At 43.7% G+C, this 25,368-nt stretch overlaps 4 protein-coding genes across 5 annotated transcripts; 2 read left to right on the top strand and 2 right to left on the bottom strand.

The window, feature by feature from the left end:
- Positions 1–661: 661 nt before the first annotated feature.
- nudt8 (nudix hydrolase 8) lies at positions 662–4,407 on the top strand. Of its 2 annotated transcripts, XM_069147531.1 has the most exons (6): positions 680–700; positions 1,170–1,221; positions 1,338–2,174; positions 2,259–2,391; positions 2,759–2,836; positions 3,591–4,407. In XM_069147531.1, exons 3-6 carry the CDS (start codon positions 1,339–1,341, stop codon positions 3,774–3,776), a joined length of 1,233 nt encoding a protein of 410 aa, XP_069003632.1. In that variant the 5' UTR covers positions 680–700; positions 1,170–1,221; position 1,338; the 3' UTR covers positions 3,777–4,407. The 2 variants fall into 2 exon arrangements, with proteins under 2 accessions (XP_069003631.1, XP_069003632.1); XM_069147530.1 differs by lacking the exon at positions 1,170–1,221 and having other exon boundaries at positions 662–700.
- mfrp (membrane frizzled-related protein) lies at positions 4,380–10,836 on the bottom strand. Its single transcript, XM_069148373.1, has 13 exons — positions 10,783–10,836; positions 9,171–9,279; positions 8,364–8,501; positions 7,946–8,113; positions 7,620–7,839; positions 7,125–7,255; positions 6,909–7,034; positions 6,744–6,820; positions 6,494–6,642; positions 6,159–6,289; positions 5,495–5,629; positions 5,141–5,271; positions 4,380–5,020 (listed from the first exon to the last, which is right to left on the bottom strand). The coding sequence occupies exons 1-13, from the start codon at positions 10,834–10,836 to the stop codon at positions 4,796–4,798; spliced, it is 1,794 nt and encodes a 597-aa protein (XP_069004474.1). The 3' UTR covers positions 4,380–4,795.
- Positions 10,837–11,920: 1,084 nt separating this feature from the next.
- On the top strand, positions 11,921–18,507 carry LOC138197059 (complement C2). The gene is made up of 19 exons (XM_069147527.1): positions 11,921–12,044; positions 12,252–12,361; positions 12,850–12,997; positions 13,081–13,266; positions 13,620–13,793; positions 13,982–14,080; positions 14,216–14,358; positions 14,479–14,620; positions 14,778–14,912; positions 15,527–15,631; positions 15,814–15,951; positions 16,052–16,161; positions 16,270–16,393; positions 16,552–16,699; positions 17,207–17,280; positions 17,416–17,507; positions 17,620–17,752; positions 17,835–17,884; positions 17,976–18,507. Exons 1-19 carry the CDS (start codon positions 11,993–11,995, stop codon positions 18,156–18,158), a joined length of 2,346 nt encoding a protein of 781 aa, XP_069003628.1. The 5' UTR covers positions 11,921–11,992; the 3' UTR covers positions 18,159–18,507.
- On the bottom strand, positions 18,296–25,345 carry pnkp (polynucleotide kinase 3'-phosphatase). The gene is made up of 17 exons (XM_069147528.1): positions 25,064–25,345; positions 23,951–23,997; positions 23,436–23,714; positions 22,996–23,301; positions 22,692–22,771; positions 22,491–22,548; positions 22,277–22,384; positions 22,116–22,187; positions 21,849–21,897; positions 21,505–21,575; positions 21,201–21,293; positions 20,462–20,558; positions 20,315–20,376; positions 20,066–20,175; positions 19,258–19,345; positions 19,088–19,155; positions 18,296–18,826 (listed from the first exon to the last, which is right to left on the bottom strand). Exons 1-17 carry the CDS (start codon positions 25,215–25,217, stop codon positions 18,706–18,708), a joined length of 1,863 nt encoding a protein of 620 aa, XP_069003629.1. The 5' UTR covers positions 25,218–25,345; the 3' UTR covers positions 18,296–18,705.
- Positions 25,346–25,368: the final 23 nt, after the last annotated feature.

Genomic DNA, 25,368 nt, shown 5'->3' with positions numbered 1-25,368 from the left:
GGTGGAGTGGAGAGGAGAAAAATGACTTTCCAGAGGTCAAGTAAGGATGTACACGGACGTCCACAAAACTACCTGTTTGAACAGGTCACAGAACTGAAAAGACACCCAAGGATGGCAAGTCTGAAATGCCAGTTCACATGAATGACATGCGACTAAAAAAAAACCTGAAGCAACCCTGGCTCAGGGTGGAGCTGGTTGAACAGGTGGGGTGAGGAGTTTCTCTCTCTTGTGTTGTAGGTGTTTCCCAGTTTGGTAGGTTTCATGAAATATTCACAGTTTATGTCACTGTTAAAATTAACAACTCACTTAATACGAAATCAGACTTTGTTTTGAATTTGAGTCAGTCACTGAGACAAATTAGAAAACTGTAAAGAGCACTTCTTTGAGTGTACTTGATAAAGGAACTCGGCCTATTTAATGCAGAGTCCAAACAAGACAGACTGGTTTGTGCCTCTGAAGCCTTGTGATGTAAACTGAAAACTTTCCCAATGACTTCATCGCTAAATAATCTGTCTCACCCCCGCCCTCCATTTATTTTGAGAGAAAACGGGCTAAATGTGAAAGAGTTGCGAAATCGTTTTGCGTCATCACGTCACAGTGAGGGCAACACTGACGCGCGTGAAGCCGTTCTCCGCCATGTTGACTAGAGGCAGCCGGCTGAGTGGGCGAGAGGCCAGCTGCTACCGATTCAACTTTCAAGGTGAGTGTTTTCCGCTTTCAAATTACGTTTAAAATCGGGTCACTGTTTTCCGAGTTAAGGTGGGACATGTCGGGTCCTTGCCATCGACCACATTTGAGCATTTTGGATACGAACGACGTTAATTTGTTCGCTTTCTGGTTTGCTGTTGTTGTTGTTTTTTTCTGGCTTAACCTGTTAGCCGGTTTGGTTAGCGTGTGTCCTCTTTAACAGCTCGCTTTCAAGCCAAAGAAGATTTGTACAACCGGCTTTGAAAACTTTACTTCGTAGTGGAGAAGCCACAAGCTTGAACGTACTTTACAACAACAACAACAAAAAACACAGTTAGCAAGTCAACTACAAGCTGTTGGACGGAAGTGGATTGGTAAACTTCAGAAACAGCTGATCGTCACGTGTTTGGAGACTTTGTCACTGAGATGAAACGCGTTAACACGTTTTAGTGACGATTGTTTGTGTGAACCTCTGAGCTCAGATCAGCTGACAGCAGTGACTCAGAGACGTGATCACTCCTCCCTCCTCAGCAGGTGAGACAGGTGTTTGTTTCACCTGTAAAACATTCACCCCGGTGGTGTGATGAACCCTTTTTTTTGACTTGACACGTTTAAAACGGTCTTTGTTTGTGTCTGTTTCTGTTTTCTAGGATGTTCAGGGGCCCTCAGATCCTGACCTGTCCGATCAGGTCGCTGCTGCTGCTGAGAGAATCACATCTTTCTGCTTTCTCTGATCACACCGGGTGGCAGGCAGCGAGACACGTGACAGAAAAGAGACGTGGAGAAATATGTGGAAGAGGCAGCGCGCAGACTGTCTGCTGTCCAGCGCAGCTGTTTGGTTTTAGCTGGGACCGTGACGAGTATCAGCTGAGAGAGGCTTCATCTGAAAAGCTTTCCAAAGCCACGTTTTTACGCCATCACCATCACCGTCCTCGGGCGTCGGCGCCTGCACAAACCAAACAAGCGTCTGAGCCTGGGAGCACTTCCTGGGACTGTGTAGTCAACACTACTTGCCTTGAACGTTGGAGAAGGCCGTGGGACTGTAGCCAGCCTTCCCTCAGCTGCACCAATAAGACTCAAAGTAATCTTCCTCGAAGCCATTTACATCACAGACAGCACGTGGTTCGAGCTTTCAGCTCGACAACTCGCACGCCGCAGATTTTAGGCCGCTTTCACAGAAGACCACAACCGCTCAGCCTCTCTTTGCACCAAACCAGAGCGATTCATCGGGCGGCCCCTCGCGTGGCCGACACCTGGACAGACTGCCTGTCCCCCGAGAATGAAAACAGGTGTCGACAGAGTCTGGGGCCCAACTTGAAGTTCTACGAGGTGGAGAAGGGAAGAAAAGGTGCAAGTGAGAGCAAAGGAAAGAGCCAGGGGAGATGGGCATCCGTCCTGGTGTGTCTCTGCTCTGTTGAGGGAGAACCTGCGTTCCTGTTCACTCTGCGCTCCAGCACACTGAAGGGCCGACACAAGGGGGATGTCAGGTCAGTGGGAGGCTACAAACGTGCTGCATTATTTTTTTAAATGGCTTTTGAGAGCACTGAGAATTCTCTTCGATCTTTGCGTAGCTTCGCTGGAGGAAAGAGCGATCCCTCCGACAGAGATGTGGTGGCCACAGCGCTGCGTGAAGCCCGGGAGGAGCTGGGCGTTCATGTGGCAGCGGAGCGGGTCTGGGGCGTCCTGAAGCCTCTCAGGGACATGGTGAGTGGGACCCTTTGTGATGATCTGAATTAAATTCAAGTTCTTACTGTTGATGAAGCTGTGGCGTAATCACTGTCGGAGAAACGCTTGTGATTGATTGCAAAATGGTGTTTTATATTTCATTTTGATAAGGGTTTGCAATCTCTTTAATTATTGATTAATCTGTCCATATTTTGTTGATTATTCAGTGGATAAAGGATAGTGATGAAAGCCCATCATCGGAAATTCTAAAAGCCATAATGGCAGCAATATGAAGGAGAAGAGCTCCAAACGCTCACATTTTCAGAGCCTTTCAAACTGAGAATATTCTGAACACAACATCTGTTTGTGATTGTGATGTCGTCGTGTCTTTCGTGTGTTTGTCCAGTCAGGGATGGTGATTGCTCCTGTGCTGGCTAACCTCGGTCCTCTGGAGGAGTTGGCTTTTAAACCAAACCCTGGAGAGGTACAGTCAGTTTCATTTTTACTTGACATGGGCAGGTTGTGACTGGAAGTTTACTTTTTCAACATGGTGGTTAAATGATATATTCATGAAGTCACGTTGGTGTGATGTCTAGAGCCTGGCCAATATACCTGCCGATCACAGATGTATTGTGTTGCTGTACATGTTGGCCAATTTAAAAACATTTACTTTACAAAACATAATTCAGAAAAAGATGTTTGGGGTAAATTAGAAATTGTTCTATTTATATGTAAAAGATTCATCGTTTTTTGTTTTTTTTATGATAATTAAATTCCCAGTGAAGTTCACTGTTTCAGTACACTGATGTCAGTGTGGAAAATACACTGCAGAATGTCCTGCCTCCATATCTACATATCTTTATCAAAAATGCCGACACAAAGTGCCACATTTTAGGGATCATTGCAAAACATACAGTACATACATGTAAAGAATATTGGCTGATATATTGATATCAGAATTTTTCTACCCGCTAATATCACTATTGGCCCCAAAAATTCAGTATTGGCCGGGCTCGAGTGATGTCATACCACACATTCACCCTTAAATACATCAGAGGCATGTTGTTGTTGTGGTCATTTTGCACTTTGACCACATGATCTCCCGATGTCACTTGGTGGCTTCTTCACTGACATTTTCTCCCGACTTTTTAAAGTGACACCATAAGCATATAAATAAATAAATAGAAGCCCATCTGTGAAGTTGTAACCTGTGCTTCGTTTGTCCGGTTCCCTCCCAGGTGGAGGAGATCTTCACCTTGTCCCTGTCCCACCTGTGCAACCCCCTGAACCGCGGCTACACACACTTCCGCACCGGTGACAAGTACGGATACACAGTTCCCGTGTTTTGTAACGGGAAATATCGAGTGTGGGGCCTCACTGCTGTCGCCCTGGACCACACCCTGAAACTCATCATCTCTCGATAGCAGCCCGATCACACACTCAGGTTTACTAGGACTCGAGGATTTGAACGATTAATGTGAATTGAAGCTTTGTGTGGAAAAATCACGTCAGGAATCGACGTGAACAATACATATTTTTAGTTCTCATCCCACTCTCATTTAAAGAGGCAAATTATTTTTCTTTTGTTGCAATTTCTGAACCTCGGATGTGTAAGAATCTCTATTAAACATTCACAATGTGAATAAAGACAGTGGCCTGCTGCATGGATGTCACAGATGCTTGAATCTTTGGTTATTTTATTTGTAAAACAAGAATAAAGTAAGAGCATCGATGGACAGGGCCAATATTGCAATAAACCTGATCAATTCTTATTTGAATTAAATTTGTGAATTACAAATGCTTTAATTCACTTTATATTCGTATGTACTGACAGTTACACGTCGAGTCTTTAGCAAATAAAGATTTTCACGAGGCTCAGTTCTGTTACATTTTTATCATATCAGTTCTCTGATGCGCCGCTACAACACTCATGTTTCCCACGTTATCTCAAACTGGATCAAACCTGGACTGTTGCAAACACTGAAGTTAAAAGAAGCCCGTCGGGATGATGTGGCACGTTGAAGAACAATGCAATAAAATTTGTTTTAAACTTGCTCTCGCTGTCTTTTCTATTCTTTTTACATGGCGGACACCAAAGCAATAAATAGTGCAAAAAGATCATTTACAGTTCAACAATGCGATTCCTGTTGGAGATTGAAAACTTAACATTTTTCTCAGTTGGAATCTGAATCACATGGAAATCCAAAACCTTTTACTTAACATCTACTTTAAAATTGTACCGAAGAAAATGCTACTAGTCCACAATCATCCGCACATGCAGTACAACCAGCTCGAATGGCTTCAGGCTGCTCTCCAGGTGTGTATAGTCCAGCACAGTCCAACGCTCTACCCAGCAAATGTGGTATTTCCTGCTTGAAAAACAAAGTGGGGTCTCTCGCTAATATCACGAAGGTAGCTGCAGTACATAGTCGCCTTCAAAGCTTCAAGGCAGCGAACACTCCATGGGGTCCTGTGAGTCGGGCAGGAGGTGGCAGTTGAAGGGCCAGCTGAAGGAGAAGAGATCCAGGGATTGGCTGCACTGCTTCTCGGCCGAGGAGCAGACGGAGCGGCAGGGCTGGAGGACGCCGCCCTGAGGGCTGCAGTGGGGGAGAAACATCCCACACACCAGCCTCTGCAGAGGCTCGAAGCACGCCAGCTCCATCAGTACCTGGGCGACAAAACCGAGAAAAAAAAAAGAGTGAGGTTGACTGTTGGGCCTGAAACAGCTGTAGCTGTCAGATGACGCTTTGGTTGTGGGCCCTGTTTTCAATAAGTTGTGAACTTCTACCCGATACTGTCGCAGCAGTGTGCCAGCTTCTCTCTGGTCAGCGATGGACAGCCAGATGTTGGGGAATGAGGTGAAGTTGTAGCTGAGGCCCTGACACATCTCCACCTCTATGAGCTCGCATGATGAAGCTGCTTTCATGGTGAGAGGAAATTAGAAATATACACAGATTCAAATGATTATATAATCACAAATTACATCTGAAGCATGTCTGTTTTTGCAGCTTGACTTTTATCCTGATCTTTCAGTTGTTCCCCTTCCATCGATTTCAAAAGCAAATTTCCACCTGCCTCTTCCTCTCAATGGCAGATAACACAAAACCAGCTGCGATCGAGGTCAGCGATAACATGGACTCACTGAAGGGAGGGTAGGTGGAGTTGCCACAGCCCTGTTCGTCTGCTCCGTCAGGACAGTCGTTCCATCCATCGCACAGCCACTGCCGCTGGAGGCACTCCCCTGTACTGCAGGCAAACTGGCTGGGACCACACGTCCCTTAAAAAATACAGAAGTATAAGTACGCAGGGAAAGTTATCGAGAGGTAAAGGACATAATGTGAAGAGCAAAGGAAGAAAGTAAAGGAAATAGATGCTGTAGATGTTGCTACTAATTCTAAAACGTGGATGCTTCACGCACATCTTCACCTCTTGACCTCAAACATCTAATCAGTTCATCCTCCAGTCCAAGTGAATGTTTGTGCCCAATTTAAAGAAATTCTCTCAGGGTGTTTCTGAGATACGCGCTCCGTACGTTTTGGATATAAAATATCATCACGTCATCATTAGATATTAGATATTAGATATTTGTTTGTGTGAAATTACGCGTATGTATTCTTGAGTTATAGCCATAAATGTGTTTTGAGTGGTCAGGGTGACCCTTTGCCCCCAAAATATAAGAAAGGGCGTCGCAGTATGAGTAAAGTACGGAAAGAAGAGAAGATCAGAAACATGAACAAATAAACGCACCAGTAGCACTTTGGTTAAACATAAATAAGCTTTACAAAAAAGTTTTAAAAAAAACTCACTGCCCAGTACAGACACGGCCTGGTATGTTGCGTTGAAGCCGCTGTCGGCCACTCCCTCATCTGCCACAAACATCACGGTCATGTGGGGGCCCGAGGAGGTCAGGTCTGGTGGGAAGGTGGTACCACAAAACCTGACACGAAGGCACAGGAAACAAAAGCTGCTTCAGCCAACTCTGGTTATGTAATTCACATTAAGGAAGACGCACACCGTACGTATCCTTATTACTCAACATGCAGGGTTTAAAGAACTAGGAGCGGGTCACCGCAGTAACTGTATGAGTGGATGAAATGATCATAACAAACATGTAAGAATAAAAGAGTGTGGCAGCTCCCACCGTCCCAGAACTCTTCCAGCTCCGGTGCTGACGCTGTCGTGCACCTCCACATAGTCAAACTCACACACGTCCTGAGTCTCCAGGCTGAAGTTTCTGAAGCTCAGTGTGATGACGTGGCCCTCCTCAACGGATATATACCACACACACAACTAAAAAAACACAAGATCAGTAAAAAACACGTGTCGCTGTCCTCTTTTTTTTTTGCCAGTTTCGGGGTGCGTTTCCCATCTAAAGTGGTTCTGATTGCTACCTGCTGGTGAGGATAAGGCTTGGGGTGGTTTGGACTTTCCAGGTACCCATACGGCCCGGTCTCCTGCCCGCCACACTCTGTGAAACATCAGAGTAGAAACAAGTTCACTCCTGTGTCCTTGAGGCCCTTTTCTCGTGTGTTTAACTTTCTGCTTTTAGCTCTCACCCGTATGTTTGTGGCTGCAGTTTGCCTCGTCTGTTTGGTCGTGACAGTTGGGATGACCGTCACACACAGACACAGGCAGCAGACAGCGACCGCTGTCACACATGAACTCTTCTCTGGAGCAGCTCTCTGAGGAAAAACACACAGCAGACACATTGCATATACATGCAAATGGCCACGAGTAGCCTATGCATGTGCTTCCAGATGCAGACTACTGACTGTGGCCGGGCAGCACGGCCCTGTACTGCACAGTGAAGCCGCCGGCTGCGATGCTGCCATCAGAGCGGAAGGTGACCCACACTGTGCTGCTGTTTGTGTTGACAGTCGGTGGAGCTACGTTACCACAGAACCTGCAGGAGACACATTGAATAATCAGGGTTTTTTTTTCTTCCTCTCTAGTACAGCTTTAAGTTGAACTTTGAGTCTGAACAGTGTAACTATAAATTCTTAAAATGATTTGTCAGCAGGATTTATGTAGAATATTCGTAAGAGTTCATGAATCATGTTACAACACTTTCCCACAAGTATTCACATGTAATGACATTTTTCCAAGTGCTCACCAATTCTTTACCTTTAGCGCCATCTACCAATTATTTAAGGTAATGACAATGTTTCTTCACTTAAGATTCATGTGCAAGGGTCAAGCAGAGGTAAAAGGGAGTCTTGGCAGTAAAAGGGAACTATTTTTCTGCCTCGCTGGCACCTCGAACCAACCTGGTCACCACAGAACTCTGTTCGATCTGCTCCTGCACCTCCAGCCAGTCGAACAGACAGGGAGACGGTCCCTCCACGGTCAAAGAGGACACGTGAATCTGGACCAAGGAGGGGGGCGGGACCTGGATCACCCACACACACAGTGAGTTGGGGGGGTAGGAGCCCGGGTGGTTTGGGGAACTGAAACTGCCTTCGGAGTCAGTCAGAACACCTCCACAACCTGAGAGGCAGAGAGGGATGCTGTCTCAGATAGACGGAAAAAAATAAAATAAAATAAAATAAAATAAAGAAAAAGCAACATTTCTGTAGAGTGAGGATAGATCTACTTGTTTCAGACGGGGGGGTCCTGGCAGGCTGCGGTGCTGCTGTACTGTCCCCTCGACTTGTGTTGGTTGGGACTGGGGGGAAAGAATGAGAGACTTCATCTTCTGCACTCTGCAGACCCGGAGTGACGGTGGACAGCAACGGATCCTCCACTGCCGGGCTTTTTATCTCTAAATGAGGAAACAAAAACAAACAATAGAAATATTTTCTCTGATCAGTACATTTATACCGATGCACAGAAACAGGCGGAACACTGACATTATGCTGATAACACACTAAAAGCACCAAGACGGCCTATCGGTAAAATCTCAAATACTTTATGTTTACAGTTTGAATGAACAGTTATTATCTGAATTTAAACCGGGCTGAGATCTTTCTTTTTCATTGTGATGACTGAGTTGAGGTGCAGCAGGAACTCACGTGTGAGAATGAGGGCCAGAGCCAGTCCGAGGGCCGCTAACAGGAGCAGAGCAGCGAAGGAGACCACCAGCACCCCCCAGCCACCATCTGGGCCCCGCAGACGCTTCACACACACCCCAAACAGACCCCGGCTGAGGCCTGAGTGATAGAGCACACAGACAGTATCTCATGGACATGTGGAAGGAAAGAAATTAGGATTAAATGGGGTTTTTTTTTTGCTTGTAATTAAGATTTTTAAGTTTTAAGTTTTAAAATAAACTGCTGGAGTTTGACTGCTTTTGCAACCAAAACAAATCCTGCAGTCATTGTGTAATTTAAGTTTTCAAAATCAAAGCAGCAGAGGTCCAGATACTTTGAGTCCATATCAGGAGAAAAAAAACCTCTTCAGAACACAGAATCTACTTTTTCCCATAATGCAACTGTGTAGTATTTGTCATTGGACCATCACTGCCTGGTAAACATCCGTCTTTCAACGTCCACTCATCCTGTTTTTAATACAGGCTTTGTGCAACACATTTGTAGTTTCCAAATCCAAACTGAGATTACCCTGATGACATCACAATGGCATCATCGGAGTTATATTCTGTTTAAAAAAAAAAAAAAAATCCCCTCAGAGCTACAAAAGACATTAATTGTGGCCTGATCTTTTCACAGCCTGAGTAGGATTAACATTTGCACATATGCACCTTTAATCCTTCCAGGGTCATGAACCATGAAAACCATATACTTCAACATAGTTCTTTACTCTACCAGAAGAAAACAACTTAAATTTAGTCACACAAGCAGCGAGCTGATTGGCTGACTCACGAGCTGCAGGTGGTTTGATTGGCTCAGGGGTGGAAGAGGATGTTATGAATCCCTCCACCTTATCCTCTTGCTCCCCCTCCAGCTCGAAGGCAGGGTTACAGAACACATTCTGTGGAAGGAAAAACAGGCACCAATGAACAAACTATCAATTAAATAAAAACCTCATCTACACGCCCACAAAAGATGTGCACATGTCGATTTAGAAACAACACGAGGTAACTCTTTATGGGATAAAAATGCATTACATCATTCGTCTTTTAAATGAAAAGTTGAATTCATAAACAATGAAACACATCTTCAGTGATTGGAACACACATTCCAGGTCTGATCTTCCTGTCGGGTGACTGCTAAGATAAACATTATGTATGTACAGCACACATCAATGAGTCAGTTTATCAACTTCAGTTTCTGTTTATTGTCCCATTAGTCTCCGTCAGGCCGCTTAATGACATGAAGATAGCACTGACATGTCACCTTTTAAAGATCTATATTTTCTCACTTCTAGCTTTTCTTTTGTTTCTAATTGCTTTTTTTTTTTTTTTTTTTTTTTTTTTTTTTTTTAGCTAAATGCTCCACTATATTCATTATCTAATTCTGTCTTGTGCCAAGAAAGTAGTTTTTTTTTTTTTTTACATTTTGGTTGAAAACAAGGAGAGCGGTGAAAGTGAACCAAAACATTAAGTTTCAGGACACTAACTCAGTGAGATAGAGGAGAGCTGCAGGTTCAGGTTCAGGATGATTCTGTACAGGTTCATCCGATGAGCGACCCCTTTAACACTGTCATATTATTCTCACATGCAAACATGTCAAATCAAAGTTGTCCTGCTGAGGACAATCTTGGTGAAATGTGCAGATATCATTGGGCGATCATCGAGTAACTGGTCAGCAAAGTAACCAAGTTTAGCTGTGAATGTTAACTAGTACATTTAAGTATGAGAAATGGGTTTCCAGCTTAAAAAAACAAGAGGTTCAAACCAGAGGCAGGACGCTGAAACAAGCCTGATGAACCTGTTACCTGGTCACAGCTTTGCCGTTGGACTCCCTCTACCCCACGCGTATGCAGGAATAAAGCACAGTAGATACTAAAATACTTAAAAACAGCTTGGACTCCTATTATGGACCTTGTAGATGAGAGTCCCAACTCAAAGTCCGCTTTCTAGCTCATTGCTGTGCTTTCAAAACCTAGTAGATGGTCTTCATCAGTAAAATGAGTTTAAAAAAAAAAGTGAGACGATGTGTGCTTTTGAGTTTGAACTTCCGCGTCCATCTCCGTGACAACTGAACAGACTCCATCCACTTGTGAATCTGTCTGGAAAAACAAGCACAGAAGAGGCCTCGAGCTGGGATTGTTTTGTTATGATAAAATAGTTAAGGCCGTAAAACTAAATGTTAATAAAGCTCCTCTCTATGACCAGAATCCAAATGATCTGCCGTAAAGCTGGCGGTCCGGGGGTCCGGGGCCCCAGGATGTTTGGTAATCCAGCCGGGACTGTGAAGGCTTACACAAGCAGGAGAGCCCTATAAGGAATTCAACTACTAAACACCATTAAATCAGCTCTTCAGTTTGTTCCCCACCGAGGAGTGTCATTCAAATTTAAACTCTCCCACTCACCTTGTAAATTTCTGAGGAGTCTGAGTACACAGCAACGTGGCTGAGGTCAGACATATTTAGTCCGCTGTCCCCTCTCTCAGGGGAAGAAGAGGGACTCTGGTCGGTGCGCCTCTTCACAAAGAGCCCGGCGTTGTGATGAAAACATCCAGGATGATATCTTAAAGAGAGCTGTTTCTCCTTGAGGAGATTTTAAAGATATTTTCCAGAGTCTTCTTATCATTGTTCACCTTTTGCGCCGACTGTAAACCTCCTCTGTAGCTGTGAAAGCCTCCAGCCGTCAATCATCCAGCACAGCACAGTCGTTTGTTGGAAATCCATCAACATAATCCAGAAAAAAATGAAAGGCAAAAACAGAATATAATTCACATAAAGAATCTTTAGACTCCAGTCATCAAAATATCCATGTTTGCTGTCATTCTTTGTCCTTTTGTTGAGTTTAGCACATGCAGCTTCGACCTATATTTCTCTAGATTTTTTTTGAATGTGTTATAAAGAATGGTTATAAAAGAATTTCAGAAACTCCTTCACCGTGCTGAACAAAGCCGAGTCAGCTGAGAGGACTGAGCCCCGCAGGAGGAGGGAGGAATTGGAAGGGTCGAGAAGGGGTGAGGGTGGAGGTGGGGGTCCCTGTTAAATCACTATAATCCCCATAATGATCTATTGAGCTCCTAAAATGTTTTATTGTAACACACTCTTACGTGCCAGAGCGAGCAGGTGCACAAACACACAAGTGCAAATAAAACGTGAGCGGCTGCACACCATTTAAAATCCACAGAACAGTGGCGCAGAGACCTTTAGTATTAATCCTGGGTGATTTAGCATGAAAACAACAACTTGGTGAAGTTTGGTGTGAGAATGGTGAATACTAGCAATAAAAGCATTTGTGAGATTTGAAATTGCATTAATTACCCAAAGCTGGTTTAAGACATTGTGGTAAAAAGCTTTGGAGACCACGCTTGATTCAACATTACAAATAGACCTCACGGAAAACTGGAGCAGGAGAAAGAGATAGTTTTACCAGAAATGAAAGTGTGGCCATAAATCTGTGCTCTGTCCTAAATTGCTCAATCCCTCCTTCCCTGTTTGGTGCTGTTGTGTTAATGGGTAATCAGTCATCAAATAAAGCAGCTGACTGTAGGTCGATGCAAACACTCTTGTTGTGTTTTTTGTCACTTCAAAGACAAAATCACAGCGGTTACACAGTCTGGTCATGTATGTCAAGTCCATACTTTGGATCCTAGTCTTCATCTTCATCCAGGAGGGTGAGCGTTTTAGTTTTACTTGTGTATTTACTTACATAAAATAAATATGGATTGGTGCCATGTGGCTGCGTATCTCTTGTGTGTGTGTGTGTGTGTGTGTGTGTGTGTGTGTGTGTGTGTGTGTGTGTGTGTGTGTGTGTGTGTGTGTGTGTGTGTCTGTGCAAGGATTCATGTTTATCCTTGACATTTTTACCATTTGTGCTCCAGTGTCCCTGCTGCAGGACTATAGCTATGATTATGAAACATACGAGGATTCACAGCCTCTCAACTGCTCCGTTACAGAGAGCATCAAAGGTGGACACGTCACCTACTCCCAGGTAAAAATAATTCATTGTACTCCTTTACTTTTTCTTTACATCAGTCAGGATGAAAAGGTTTGGTAAAAGGCTAACATGTCACATTTTACACTCAACATTAAGCACTTTAAATAGTGTATATGTGCCTGTTTTAGTTCTCATGTCTAGTTGCTATGTTACATATTACATCTCAATATGAATGTATATGTAAACAAAGTGATGGCGTTCCAGCTAAAGTTGTTGATAGCAGAAGCATTAAACAAAAATGATAAAGTAGCCTTATATAGAGGCACAAAGACGCTAAAAATAATATCATATATGAGGCACAGTGACAAAGTAGCAAATACAAATTTGGTATGAAAGCATTTATGTCAAATTGATGCCACTAATTTTGGAAGTTGATTTCCTGGTAATGATAAAAAGGAACTAGAAATTGAAACAACATCTCTTTACTGGAAAGGCTCTTAATTTAACTGTAAAAAGTGAGCATGTGTTTCCTCCCCCTGCAGGGAGGGCTGCAGGGCAGCACGCTGACCTATCACTGCGGCCCGGGGCGGTACCAGTTCCCCGTCAGCCACAGGCTCTGCGGTGCAGATGGAGAGTGGTCACCCATGAGATCAGCCAATGGCAGACTTGTGTCACGGGCCACATGTAAAGGTAACACTTTGATAGATGCACGCATTCAGTCCCGTTGTGCGTACACAATGAGCTTCTCATTCTTGTTATCCTACCCCGTCCAGACATGTTGTGTCCGGCTCAGCTCCAGCTGGATAACGGCGACTTCTGGCCCAGACACCAGTGGTTCCATGTTGGGACGACGCAGAGCTTCTCCTGCCATGAAGGCTTCAGCCTGTACGGGTCAGCACAGAGGAACTGCACTCTGTCTGGAGAGTGGACCGGAGACACTCCTGTCTGTGACAACCATGGTGAACGGTCATTATTATGGTCAAATCATTTAAATGATTATTAGAGTTATGACAGTAAAGTCATAACATTACATGACATTTTTTTACCATTTTACATCAGTGCAATAAGAGAATATCCACTGACAGGAGTCCCTGTTGCCAGTGCATCATACTTACCGAGGTTTGTATTGTAATACAGCTTTTGATGAATGAACACAGACATAAGTACTTCATAATCATCTTTTATTATAAATACAAGGTCTATTACAAAAATATCAGGAGCACAAAGACAAATGTCCTTTTAAAAAATTATGAAAAAAAAAAAATCAATAACTCTTGTGCATTTTGTCCACTGCTGCTGTTTATTAATGCAGCTGACGACTGTGATGACCCAGGGGTCCCGCCCGGGGCCCAGAGGTCCGCTGGTCGTTTTTACACAGGAGAGAAGATGACTTACCGGTGTCAGACTGGCCTGAATCTGCTCGGGTCGGCTGAAAGGTTTTGCCTGGAGAACAGGGAGTGGAGTGGCTCAACACCAAGATGCCAAAGTATTGTAAAATTTATTTATTTTTCCTCTTTAATATGACATAATTTTTATTGTTAAGACCAAAAAAGCATATCTGATCTGAACAACTATAACTTGAAAAGTTTCTTTGATGGAGTATTGTGGCACAACAGCACATGATCTACTGTTATATTAAACACCCATTCATGTGATATCTGTGCTTCTCCGCAGGCCCAAATACCTTTGACTCCCCGAGCACTGTGGCGGCAGCCATGGCAGGATCACTTGCAGGAGTGATGGACGTACTCTCACCAGACTCTAAAAAGAAAAGTGGGTAGAAAAGAGGACATCTTTAAGTCTATGTGCATAAAGTTGTTGGACAAATGCTTGGAAATCAGCTGCAAAAAGATAATCTGCTTTGTGTGTGTGTGTGTGTGTGTGTGTGTGTGTGTGTGTGTGTTAAAGTTGAAAGGATATCCTTGGGCCGAACCTTCCGTGTGGCTGAAGTGAGTCGTATGAATATCTACATTTTACTGGACACGTCAGGAAGCATTAATGAGGAGGACTTTGAAAAATCCAGGAATGCCACCATTGATTTGATCCTAAAGGTCTGTCCCAAATAAACTGAGTGCAACAGGCTGAGCCTCACAAAAAAAAAAAAAAAAGGTTTTATTCAGATTTATTGTCTTTTGAGCTGCTTTGATCCAACTTCCTGATTCTCTCTCTAGCTGGACAGCTACGACGTACAGCTGAACTTCCATGTGTTGTCATTTGCTAGCGAGGTTAAAGACATAGTCGACATCACAGACACGGATATAAGTGGAAGTATTGCGGACGTCGTATGGAATCTGAGGACGTTCAACTATCGTAGTAGGACTCTGCTTATTCTTCCCTCTCTCATTTAATGGCGTTATCTTTTTTTATATGCTGCTGGTGATCTCCTCATGTGTACCTGAACCAGTGAAGTACTGTCATGACACTTAAATAGTTTCTAATGATTCCATCCTTTGTGCGTGTTGTTGTGCAGGCCACGGGCGTAAGACCGGCACCAACCTCTACTCTGCACTGCACCGTGTCAGTGAGCTGGTCAGCTTCTTCAAGCAAGACAGAGCCAACAACCATTTTAATGAAACTCAGAACATCATCATCATAGAAACAGATGGTAAAAACACAGGAAGAATCTCACACACTCACAATCAAATCCATCTGCTGGGTGTGATCACGTCTTTTACAACCATGAAACCCAGTAACACGCCAAAGCGTTTAATACACCCGTCAGTCCACTACAGCATATTCAGTATACTATGTCAGCCGCAAGTTTTGCCTCACCTTGGCCAAACCATGTTAATGTAGGAAAATGAAACCAAGTGTTTTGGCACCAAAATTACTTGGTCAAGGTTTGCAAAACACCTATAAAGAAATCCATGTTACTCTCACCAACCCTGGTCTCCTGGGTAAAAGTCATGAATCACACGATTCATCCAACCTACAAACCTCCTTACTAACATTTCATCACTTTTGTACTTTCTCAAATGACCTCCATCACATGACCTCCATCTTCAAGCCTGGTCATATGTGCGTGTACTTTTCACGCTGAGGTGAGGCAAAACGTGACACTTACAGGGTTTCCTCCAGTGGACTAATGGGTGCATTACATGCTTTGGCTTGATACTGGGCTGAACCATAAGAGCTATTTAAATATTAGAAAAGGAAACATAGCAGTTCATTTATTTTTGAAATAGCATTGATTCTCTCCTGATGTCTCTCTGCCTGCAGGTTACTCCAACACAGGGATCAAGCCTCAGATCGCCCTGGCCCAGATCCGGCACTTTCTGGGCTACAGCAACACAGCCCACGATCACACACACGAGACAATGCTAGGTATCACACTCGAAATAAAGTGATGCACAGTGTGGATTTTTAGCTTTAAGTTTACTTTCACTGGGTGCAACAGCCACAGCTTCACCACGATTACAGACAATCGGAAAGTTACATGCAAAGTTTTTGCATGTTTCATGCGTGTTGCCTGTGCACACGGTGTACATTTGTATGTGTGTTTTCAGATGTCTATGTATTTGGCGTTGGGGAACTAGTGAACAAAGAGGAGTTGAACTCGTTGGCCTCAAAGAAACGCGGCGAGAGTCACGTCTTCTTTCTGAAAGACTTCGAAAAACTGGGGGTAGTGTTCAACCACATCATTAGTAAGTAGGAAACTGTTTTTCAAATGTATTTCTTATTCAAAGTTAACATGATCATTTTAGCTCCTGAAGTACATTACAATGGTCATTTTTCATAAAACAGGTGACCAGAGCGTGACGATGTGTGGGATAGCTCAGGAAGACATCTCCAAGGACGACAAGTTGGATGGGGAAATAGCCTACACCAGGCCCTGGCACGTCACTCTCAAATCAGTAAGAGCTTTAAACATTCTCCCTGAACACATAGTGAGGTTTTTTTTCCTCGATCTGCTTGATGTTCTGAATGAATTTCCTCACATTAAAACCTTTCCTGCTCGACAGCCTGAATGGAGGGACAAGTCCTGTTCTGCATCCATTGTCAGCCAGAACTGGGTGCTGTCAGCTGCTCACTGCTTTGGTAGAGTTAGCACAGACAGAGTCCCAAAGGAAGTGGACATAGAGTATGGTTAGTATGTTATCAGAGAAAAGTACAGGATGGGATCAATCAAAAGATTGGTGAACATTAGATGAATCTTATTTCTATCATAAGTTTCATAAGTTAACTATTGTGTTGACTTCACACCGTTTTACATTGAAATAACAAGCAGTTTCTTTGGCTCCCAGGTGGTGGCTCGGTGAAGGTCAACAAAGTGATCATGCACCCCGAGTACAACATCTACGCACTTAAACACAGGAATGTATCCGAGTTCTACGACTATGATGTAGCTCTGTTACGGACAAACAACAGCATCCCTCTGTCCTGGAGTGCCAGGTAAGACGGGCCAAAGGAAAGATGTTTTAACCGTCTGAGGAGCTCCGTGAGACGTGTCCCTGACCAGCCTCGTATCCTGCCAAAGCAAACAGTGTCAGTGAAACGTCTGTTTTGCCTGGAAGTGAAGAGTACACGCACATATGGTCAAAAAAAGAGGTCATGTGACCAAATACAAAGAGTGATAAGAGTCCAAATAGGTTTGCATGTCAGGGACAGTTAGATGGATCAAACCCAGGATTTTAAGCCAGGAGACGAGGGTTTGAATTTTTGAAAAGTAATGTACTAAGAATAACTTAACGTATGTGACGTAATTTACATAACTTACATAAAATTACTTATTTTAACCCAAACCTGCATTGGTGTGATACCTCCTGGTAGCACCGTTTAGTCACCTAAAAGGTGTAAAGTATGAAGCAGGTGTGCATTTTTGTGTGGTTTGCAAAAGAAAAGAAAAGTACCATGTGTTCCTACGTGTTGTGTGTGCGTTTCCTGCATGCTGTACAACAGACCTATCTGCTTGCCGTGTACCGTACCAGCCGACCGAGCCATGAAGAGAATCAACTCTACCTGCAAGGAGCACCGTATGTGACCTTTAACCTCTCCGTAACAAATGAGACAAGAATGTTTTGTGCCCGTTTTACAAAGGCATTAAAGATTTCCATGTTTTTCCATGTAAACAATGGGTTAAATGGAATAAAATGAATGTGTTCAAACAGGGAAGGAACTGCTTGCGCACAAGCAGACTCCTGCCTTTTTCATCCACAAGCACTCGGACCGTAAAGCAACACACATTCACACAGAGAGTCAGGTGAGGGCTGCTGTTTTCAGGCAGTGGGCTGATTTCATGCTTGAGCATGAGATGGAGATAGATCAGTGTAAAATATAAACAGTGGTACACTGTGTTACTTGCCTGTTTGCAGAGGCCTGGCTGTGTGGAGAAGGCCAGGAAGGTACTGAAAGAGCCCACAAACGTGACTCTGGAGGAGTACGTACCTGACAGGTTCCTCTGCTCAGGAGGCACCACAGGATACCAGGACGCCATCACCTGCAAAGGTCTGGACACTTCCTGTATAAGATCATAACAGTTTAACCAATACAGGAGTCACACAACACTTTCATATCTCCCTTTTTGTAGGTGACTCTGGTGGATCCCTGGTCCTGCAAAAAAGAAAGCGCTACTTTCAGGTCAGAAAAGTTCTCCATTTCTACTGTAAGAGCCTGATCGTGCACTGTGCAACCAGTGCCTGACGTTCGTCTCACCTGCTTCCATCCCCAGGTGGGAGTCGTGAGCTGGGGCATCACAGATGTATGTGACCCCTTCAGCTCAGCGTCCGGACAGTACAGCAGCAACCGGCCGCCTCCTGATGCTCGAGACTTTCACGTGGACCTCTTTAAGATAATGCCGTGGCTGAAAAAGTATATCGGGGAGGAGATCCCGTTCCTGCCTGACATCCACTGAATGGATCCAGAATCAGACTGCAGGGGATCGGATTGGTTTAAGCCATGATGACAAACAACTGATCTAACACAGATTTTAATAGAGCGAATGTGGAGGGGTGATCGCCTACCACAGCAAACATAAATAATAATATCAAGTTGAATTTCAAAGCTTTATTGTCAAATTGAGCAACAGTGGTATGTATATCTGTGGTGCAATAAACCTGCATACTTTGGAAGAGTTTAGTTACTAAAACATACAGTATGAAAATAATTCTGCTTGTTACTTACACTTTATTTTTTTTCTAAATCTAATCCAAATACATCTACATTCATGAATCCTGTTTGAATAAAGGACCTGACTGTGTTGACGTCTGATTAAAATCTCTGGTGTCTCTTTGTAGTTAGAGGCCATTAACTATATAGTATGCGTAAAGACTTGGACACACAGGCAGTGTACAGATACAGCCAATACATCAGACAGACCATCAGTGGGAATAAAGACAAACATGTTGGTGTGTTTATCCATGACTGTTACTCAGCTACTTTACTGGGTGTAATTTGTCCAATCAGCCCTCAGAAAACTGTGTGAACAGGGTTTCTGATTGGCTGTCTGTGAAGTTGGGAACAAAATGGATGTGGAGGATCTCGGAGAATCCCTCAGAGAGCGTAGGAGCCACAAAGTGCTTCCTGTCCAGAGAGAGATACAGATCAGTGTGGGCTGTACTCAGTATCAGATCTATCATTATTAAATGATTTTATGACCAGAATTCAGAATCAATGTCATGAGATTTTAATTTGAACAAGTAGCAAAGATAAAACAATGGGATTTGTACATTTATTAACATAGAAAACACAGTAAATATGGGCTTTCTGCTGCAAGAAACAAATATGTTTTAATACTGTTAAGTGTGAGAATAAGGTTAATTCTTCCTGGCCAGTTTGACTTACTTGTAGCTGTGGAAAATCATGTCATTGACCTTGGCATGTTTGCTGTCTGACGGAGCCATCTCACGGAACTGGGAACGACAATAATAAAAATAGAATTTAAAAACACGGCCTTTACCAGGATAAAACAAAACCAAAGGTAAAGAGGAGCAGTGTGGAGAGAGCGGCCGTACTCTGTTGTTGTGTTTGGCTTGTTCCAGAGAGGCGGTGAACAGGAAGCAGCGACATGGCACACCTGCTGCCTTGGCCACGTCCACATATCTACAACACACACACACATTATATTCATTATTTCATTTATCCATTAACAGCAGTGATAGAGTACGCCACGGTGGAGCCTGTGAGGTCAGCACCTGTTAACAGGGTTTTTGTAATTACTCCCACTGGCAGAAGGGGGAGACAAATGTTCATCACTGCAATTCAAAAATTCATCATAATACCTTGTTTTGTTGTAAAGTGTGGTGTGTATTGCCAATATTTAGAGCCACCATAGCCATTCATTTAACATGACATTTCTCGTAACCAAACAAATGTGTCACGTACTTTTCTACAAAATAATCTGTTGCTTCTCGATTTAAAATATATACTTTTGCTGTATCTGAGAACGATAAGTTCAGTTATTGCAATAAACAGTAACCATGGGAACAGAAACCTATGATGCATGATGACTCTCACCTGAATTACTAGGCAGGATTGGTCGGTGGTTCTACTAATCTACGAGACATTTTTCCTACTCTAGTTGTTGCACATCTGTGTGCTGCTCCATCACTTCTCTGTTTTTAGCTGTGAGATACAGAACTAAGACGGTAGTCCGTCAGCACATGAGGTCATCTATCATCCTGAGCCGACTCTAAAAGGCATCAACCAAATCCGACTTTAGCGTAAACACCCAGTGAGGTTGAGCATACTGAAACATGCTAGGACACACACACACACTGACACATGTGCATCCACACATGGACTAGTACACTTGTGCTTTACCGCGTGCGAGACTCTGAGTCTGGGTTGGTGTTATCTACGGCGACGCTGCGGCCCTCTTTCACAGCGCGCTGACATGCCGAGACGCATTTCTGCCATGAACCGAGTGTGTCCTGAAACACAAACAAAAGGAGAGGACCCACTAACATCTGGAATATACTCACAATCATGTCGGCAATTATTGTCATTATTTAAATAGTGGAAATAAGTCAAAATATTGTTTCGTATGAAACCAGTTGTTTTTCCATTCACCCTGTTGATGTAGACGTAGCCCTTTGGAACAATGTGGGTGTGGAAGAAGGTGGATTTACCGGCTGTAGAGAAAAAGGAGAGGGATGAAGATCAGAAGAGGGTTTTGTGGGAATGGACATTCGAGAGGTGATATACTGCTTTCCTTACATGCAGGGAAACCCACGGCAACAATGACTTCTGTCCTGCTGGAGGTGAGAGAGGCGGACGGTGGGTCGTACAGCCGCGCAGTGGAGTCGAGCTTCCTCTAGTTACTCAGAAAAAGAGAACATTAACAAAATACAGACACAGACAACACTCACATTTGGGCCATGTCTCAATGTGCATACTTTTGTTAGTGCGTGAATTATAACAGGTTTGTGTTGTCTCAAATTTCACACTGCTCTTATGCACTTTGCGGTAGTGACGACCTCAACATTTGAAGGCATCGCCCCACAAAGTATCTGCCCGCTTTGGTCATTTTGCTTAGATATGAACCTGTTTTGTGCCCTCAGTTCAAGCACAAAACCAACCAGTCCGTGAAGATGCTGTCTTTCTACTGCTGCTCATGGAAAGTGTCTTGACATCACAATAGAGGGTTGTCAGCACATTACAGAAAAAATTCGGCCTCCTCCTGCCCTCACTGGAAGACATACTCAGATAAAACAACATCCTGGAGGATGTTACTCCCCCGTTTCACCATCTCTTTTCTCTGCTGCCATCTGAAAGGTGCTACAAGGTCTTAAAGACCCGACTGCAGGCTCAAAAACAGTTTGTAGCCGAGAGCCATCACTGAGCTGAACTGCATGTTGCATACCGGTCAGTGTGAACACGCTTATTCACTCAAAATAGCAAGTGTATGTACGCAAGTATGAGAATTAAGACACACGACCGACTCCACCGTACTCACAGGGTCAAATTGAGGCAGGTTGTAGGGGGCGCTCTTCCAACCCAGAAAGTACTCCTCTGGGGTGTGAAACTGCAGCCCAATGTTCAGAGCAAACTACAACAAGAAGAAGGAACACAGTTTAGAGCACTTTTTTCCCATTAAAGTATCATTAAGAGACCTGTGTGATGGCAAATTAGCCCACTCAGCAAGTCATGACATAAGGAGGAAGAAGAGGAGGAGAAGGAGGAAGAGGAGGAGGAGATGGAGGAAGAAGAGGAGGAGACGGAGAAAGAAGAGGAGGAGTAGTAAAAATCGAAGCTCTTACCAGCCGGTCACTGCAGGAGAAATCTTTCTTTTTCTTCCCAGGAGCCCAGTTCTCCGGCCGTCCTGCAGCATCTGGGCACAAAAGTAAAGTGAGATAGAGTGTATGTATGTTTGTTTCCTCTTGTATGTTAGGTTTACACTGGTTTTCATTACGGGTTGAAGAGTGTGGAAGATTTTGAGAAATTAGGAACTGTTCAGTTTTTTGTTTTTTTTAATCTAAAATAAAAGTTTAGTTTCCAAAATGTAGATCAACATTGTGTGTGTGTGCGTGTGTGCGTGCGTGCGTGTGTGTGTGCGTGTATTTTTAAATATGTGCTGTTTATTACTGTGACAACAGTCACTTACCTCCAACATAGAAACTCTGTGTCTTGTCAACAGTCACGTCATCATTCGCCTGAGCAGGAAACATACATGTAAACACTCATACAGTTCAACTAGAACAGACGATTTTAATCAGAAAAAGTGCAAAGAAAACAGTAAACAAAGCTGTGAGAAGTGACTCAGTCTAACTGGTAATTAATTCTTCGTTTGGCCTATCTCAGTGAAAATACCATATGTGAGGTGTGGTCCTTAAATGACATGGATGTGTGTGTGGGTGTGTGTCCCGTTCACCTTCTCACACAGGTGATTCCACATTCCCAGCACTGGTTTCCTGTAAATACCAGGACCGGCCACTACAAACACCTGAAACACAGACGAGGAGGAGATACAGATGTTGCTGTGAATCCACAATGTAGATTAGTGATGAGAGTAAAACCTGCAACATGACCGACCTGCACGGGCAGCTGCAGTGTGGCGAGGATGTCCTCCACTTTAGACTTGAAGACTTCAGGTCTCAGTTTGCCTTTAGCGATCCCCAACTGGTTGGTGAAGAACACCACCTGCAGGAAGAGAGACATTCAGTGACACACGCTACTAAAGCACACTCGCATCACTTGCAAAGTTTCAAGAATTATTAACATTAGCAATCATTTTGCTCCTCCCCACCTTGTATCCTTTTTTAAGCAAGCTGGCCAGCCGGGGCTGAATCTCAGGAAACAGAATCCTGGCAATTCAACAGATATAATCTATATCAGCTGAGCAGAGCAGGAAATGCAGACATGATGAAGTGAAAGAGGAGAGTCATTTGTTACACTGTTTAGCTGTAGCTAACAATTTAACAGGGGACCCTCATGAGTGCAGACATACTTCCAGTCGTCTGGTGCGGTGGGAAACACTTTTCCAGACTTGGTGGTGATGATACAGCCATCAATGTCGAACCCAGCAACCTGGAGGCACAGAAGAGACACATTAGCTGTATGATGTCATAACCTGAATAAGTAAATGTAGCTTTTACTATTCATGCAATTAAACATATTTTATTGAGGCCTCAAATAAATCAGTTAAACCAGATGTTTTCATTTTAAGATTATTTTCTGCTTTTCTTTGACAGAGACAGTGGAGTTTGGAAATCAGAGAAGCAATAAAGGTGTTGGTGTGAAACAGTCCCCACCTTCTCACTCCCTCTGACACCAGCAGCAGTATAAAGCATCAGGTTGCCGATCTGCTGCCAGCTGCTCTTCAGACACGCTTTTGAAGTCGATGAGGAAGATGAAGATTGGATGCTGTTGCTCTTCCTCAGCATAGATTTTCCTGCCAACTCCTGCAGATGTTTGAGCTTCTTCTCTGCCAGTCTCTCCTCCTCATCCTCATCCTCCTCCTCTTCCTCTTTCATCTGTCTATCAGAGGCATCCTCGTCTCTTCTTTGGCGCTTCCCTCCAGGGTTCGCCCTCTTTGGACTCAGTTGCCTTTTAGCTGACTAAACAAAACAAATTCAATACAAATCAAATATGATAAACAATATCTGATATGTTGTAACATTACAGAAATAAGCAAATAAGAATGGACCACACAAGTTTCAAATCAATAACCAAACAGTGCCAGATGAGTTACCTTCATGGGAGAGGTAGAAAAGAAATCCTTTATACTGCGCTTGGGCGTTGGACTCGACTGGGCCTCTTTTTCTCTCCCGCTCCTCCCTGCTTTGGTCCTGTCTGTGGCTGTCGGGCCTCTCTGTGCTGCACTGCAGGCGGCTCCGTTGAAGCTCAGAGAGTACCTCAGTGTGAATGGGTGGTTCTGGTTAACCAGGTAGAGTGTGGCTCCATGGGCGAGTCTACCAGACTGGCCCCGGCTCAGCTTCTCACCATCCAGGGAGCTGGGATTGGGACCCAGCTGTGGAGGAAAACACGACACTATGGACTGTGGACTGTAGCATTTACACACTTTTACTCAGTTTATGGACTGTAACATAACCAAGGTGTGTCCAGGCAATAAAGACAAAGGTATGATGATGTCCTCTTTATACCCATAACGCTGTTGTTTGACTGTGCAGAGACAAATATGAACCCTCCATGGTTGAGTTGAGTGCAGTGAGGCTCATTATATCACTCAAGTGTTTGATTGCATACCTGAGTAACAACCACATCTTGGTCTGCAAAGCAAGCCACCACCTTCACTGAGAGAAACACAAGGATTATTAAAAGATGTACTCACAGACAGAAGCACAAATGTTAAAGCCAAGATGACTAACTGACTAATCACAGACAGATTTATCAAGAAATATGCACACCCAAGGCCTACAAAGATGGTTTAGATAGTCACACCTTTTTATCCCAGTTTGTAATGTGATACACTGATTCAGGGGAAAGGTAACTTACCTGCACATAAACACAATAACAGTTATTTTTTATCATCATCAGCCCAAAACCCCCAAAATATTCAGTCTGCAGTGAAACAAAACAGAGAAACGAAGCAAAGCTGCACATTTAAGTGGCTGCAAACAAAATGACTCGCACATAAAATCGCCAAACTGGTATCAGCTGATTAAGGCTTTAATATTAAATATTTGCATTGGCCCAAAATGAACACACTGCTGACATGACAAGACATAAAATGTTATGGCTTTTATTAAGCCTAAAGGCTCAATGCCATGTCCCCGGTGCGAGGGTGCCCTGGTGTTGAGTGTGAAAAAGGTTTTTTTATGAGTTTGAAACGGATAGCACCTTTCAAATCAATTGTTAATTCTCAGGGTTCACATACTGACAGATCTGTTATATTGGATCATTATCCTCAATGAATAAATGATCAAGTGTCATATTTTTGTCACGTTTATTTGAATCGGTTCTGTTTATCTACTTTTAGGACTTGTGTGAAAATCTAAGGAAGTTTTAGGTGACATTTTGCAAATTTATAGAAACTTTCAAGCACCAATGTAGATGAATTGAATTGTGTTCCTCGCGATATGTCTCGTGTCACAACCACAAAATACTGACACACAACCTACCAACATGACTTTAAACACTTCCTTCACTTGTTGTCTTGAATGCACGATTAAAACAAAGCTGCTAGTCACATTAAAACCGTGTCTTTGCTTCTTATTGAGCAGCTCATGATGCGTTGTACAAACACTTCCTGCAGGGACCTCACAGAGGACGAGATCTGCATCTTAAGCACTTTTAATCAATATAACCTGACATGTAAGCGACCCCCGGGGTGCAGCGTGAGGAGCAGCGCTGACTCACCCTGGTGTCTGGAGCATTTCTTGTCGGCGACCCCGGTGTCCGGACCCCGGCCCAGAATCACAGCCCGTCCGTCCTGCAGAGGGATCCGCGCTCCAGAGGCGCCAACCAGCGTGCACGACATGTGAGCTACGAGGAGCTCGAGAACTCCTTTCATGTAATTATGAATCGAAACACAGAAAGTTCAACATCCACCAGGCGGTGTAAGGTGACGACAACAACTTCGTATTTTGAAGTATTTTTGTTCTTGCAGGCCCAGTCGGCTTCCCCGGTTGGTTGTTAAGGATGTTAGCGGGACAATAAACCGG

Source organism: Embiotoca jacksoni, unplaced genomic scaffold, assembly GCF_022577435.1.
Source record: "Embiotoca jacksoni isolate LCO1_2020_lvr unplaced genomic scaffold, fEmbJac1.0.p SCAF_14, whole genome shotgun sequence".
Lineage (NCBI taxonomy): Eukaryota > Metazoa > Chordata > Actinopteri > Embiotocidae > Embiotoca > Embiotoca jacksoni.
This window is presented reverse-complemented; position numbering and strand designations above follow the sequence as displayed.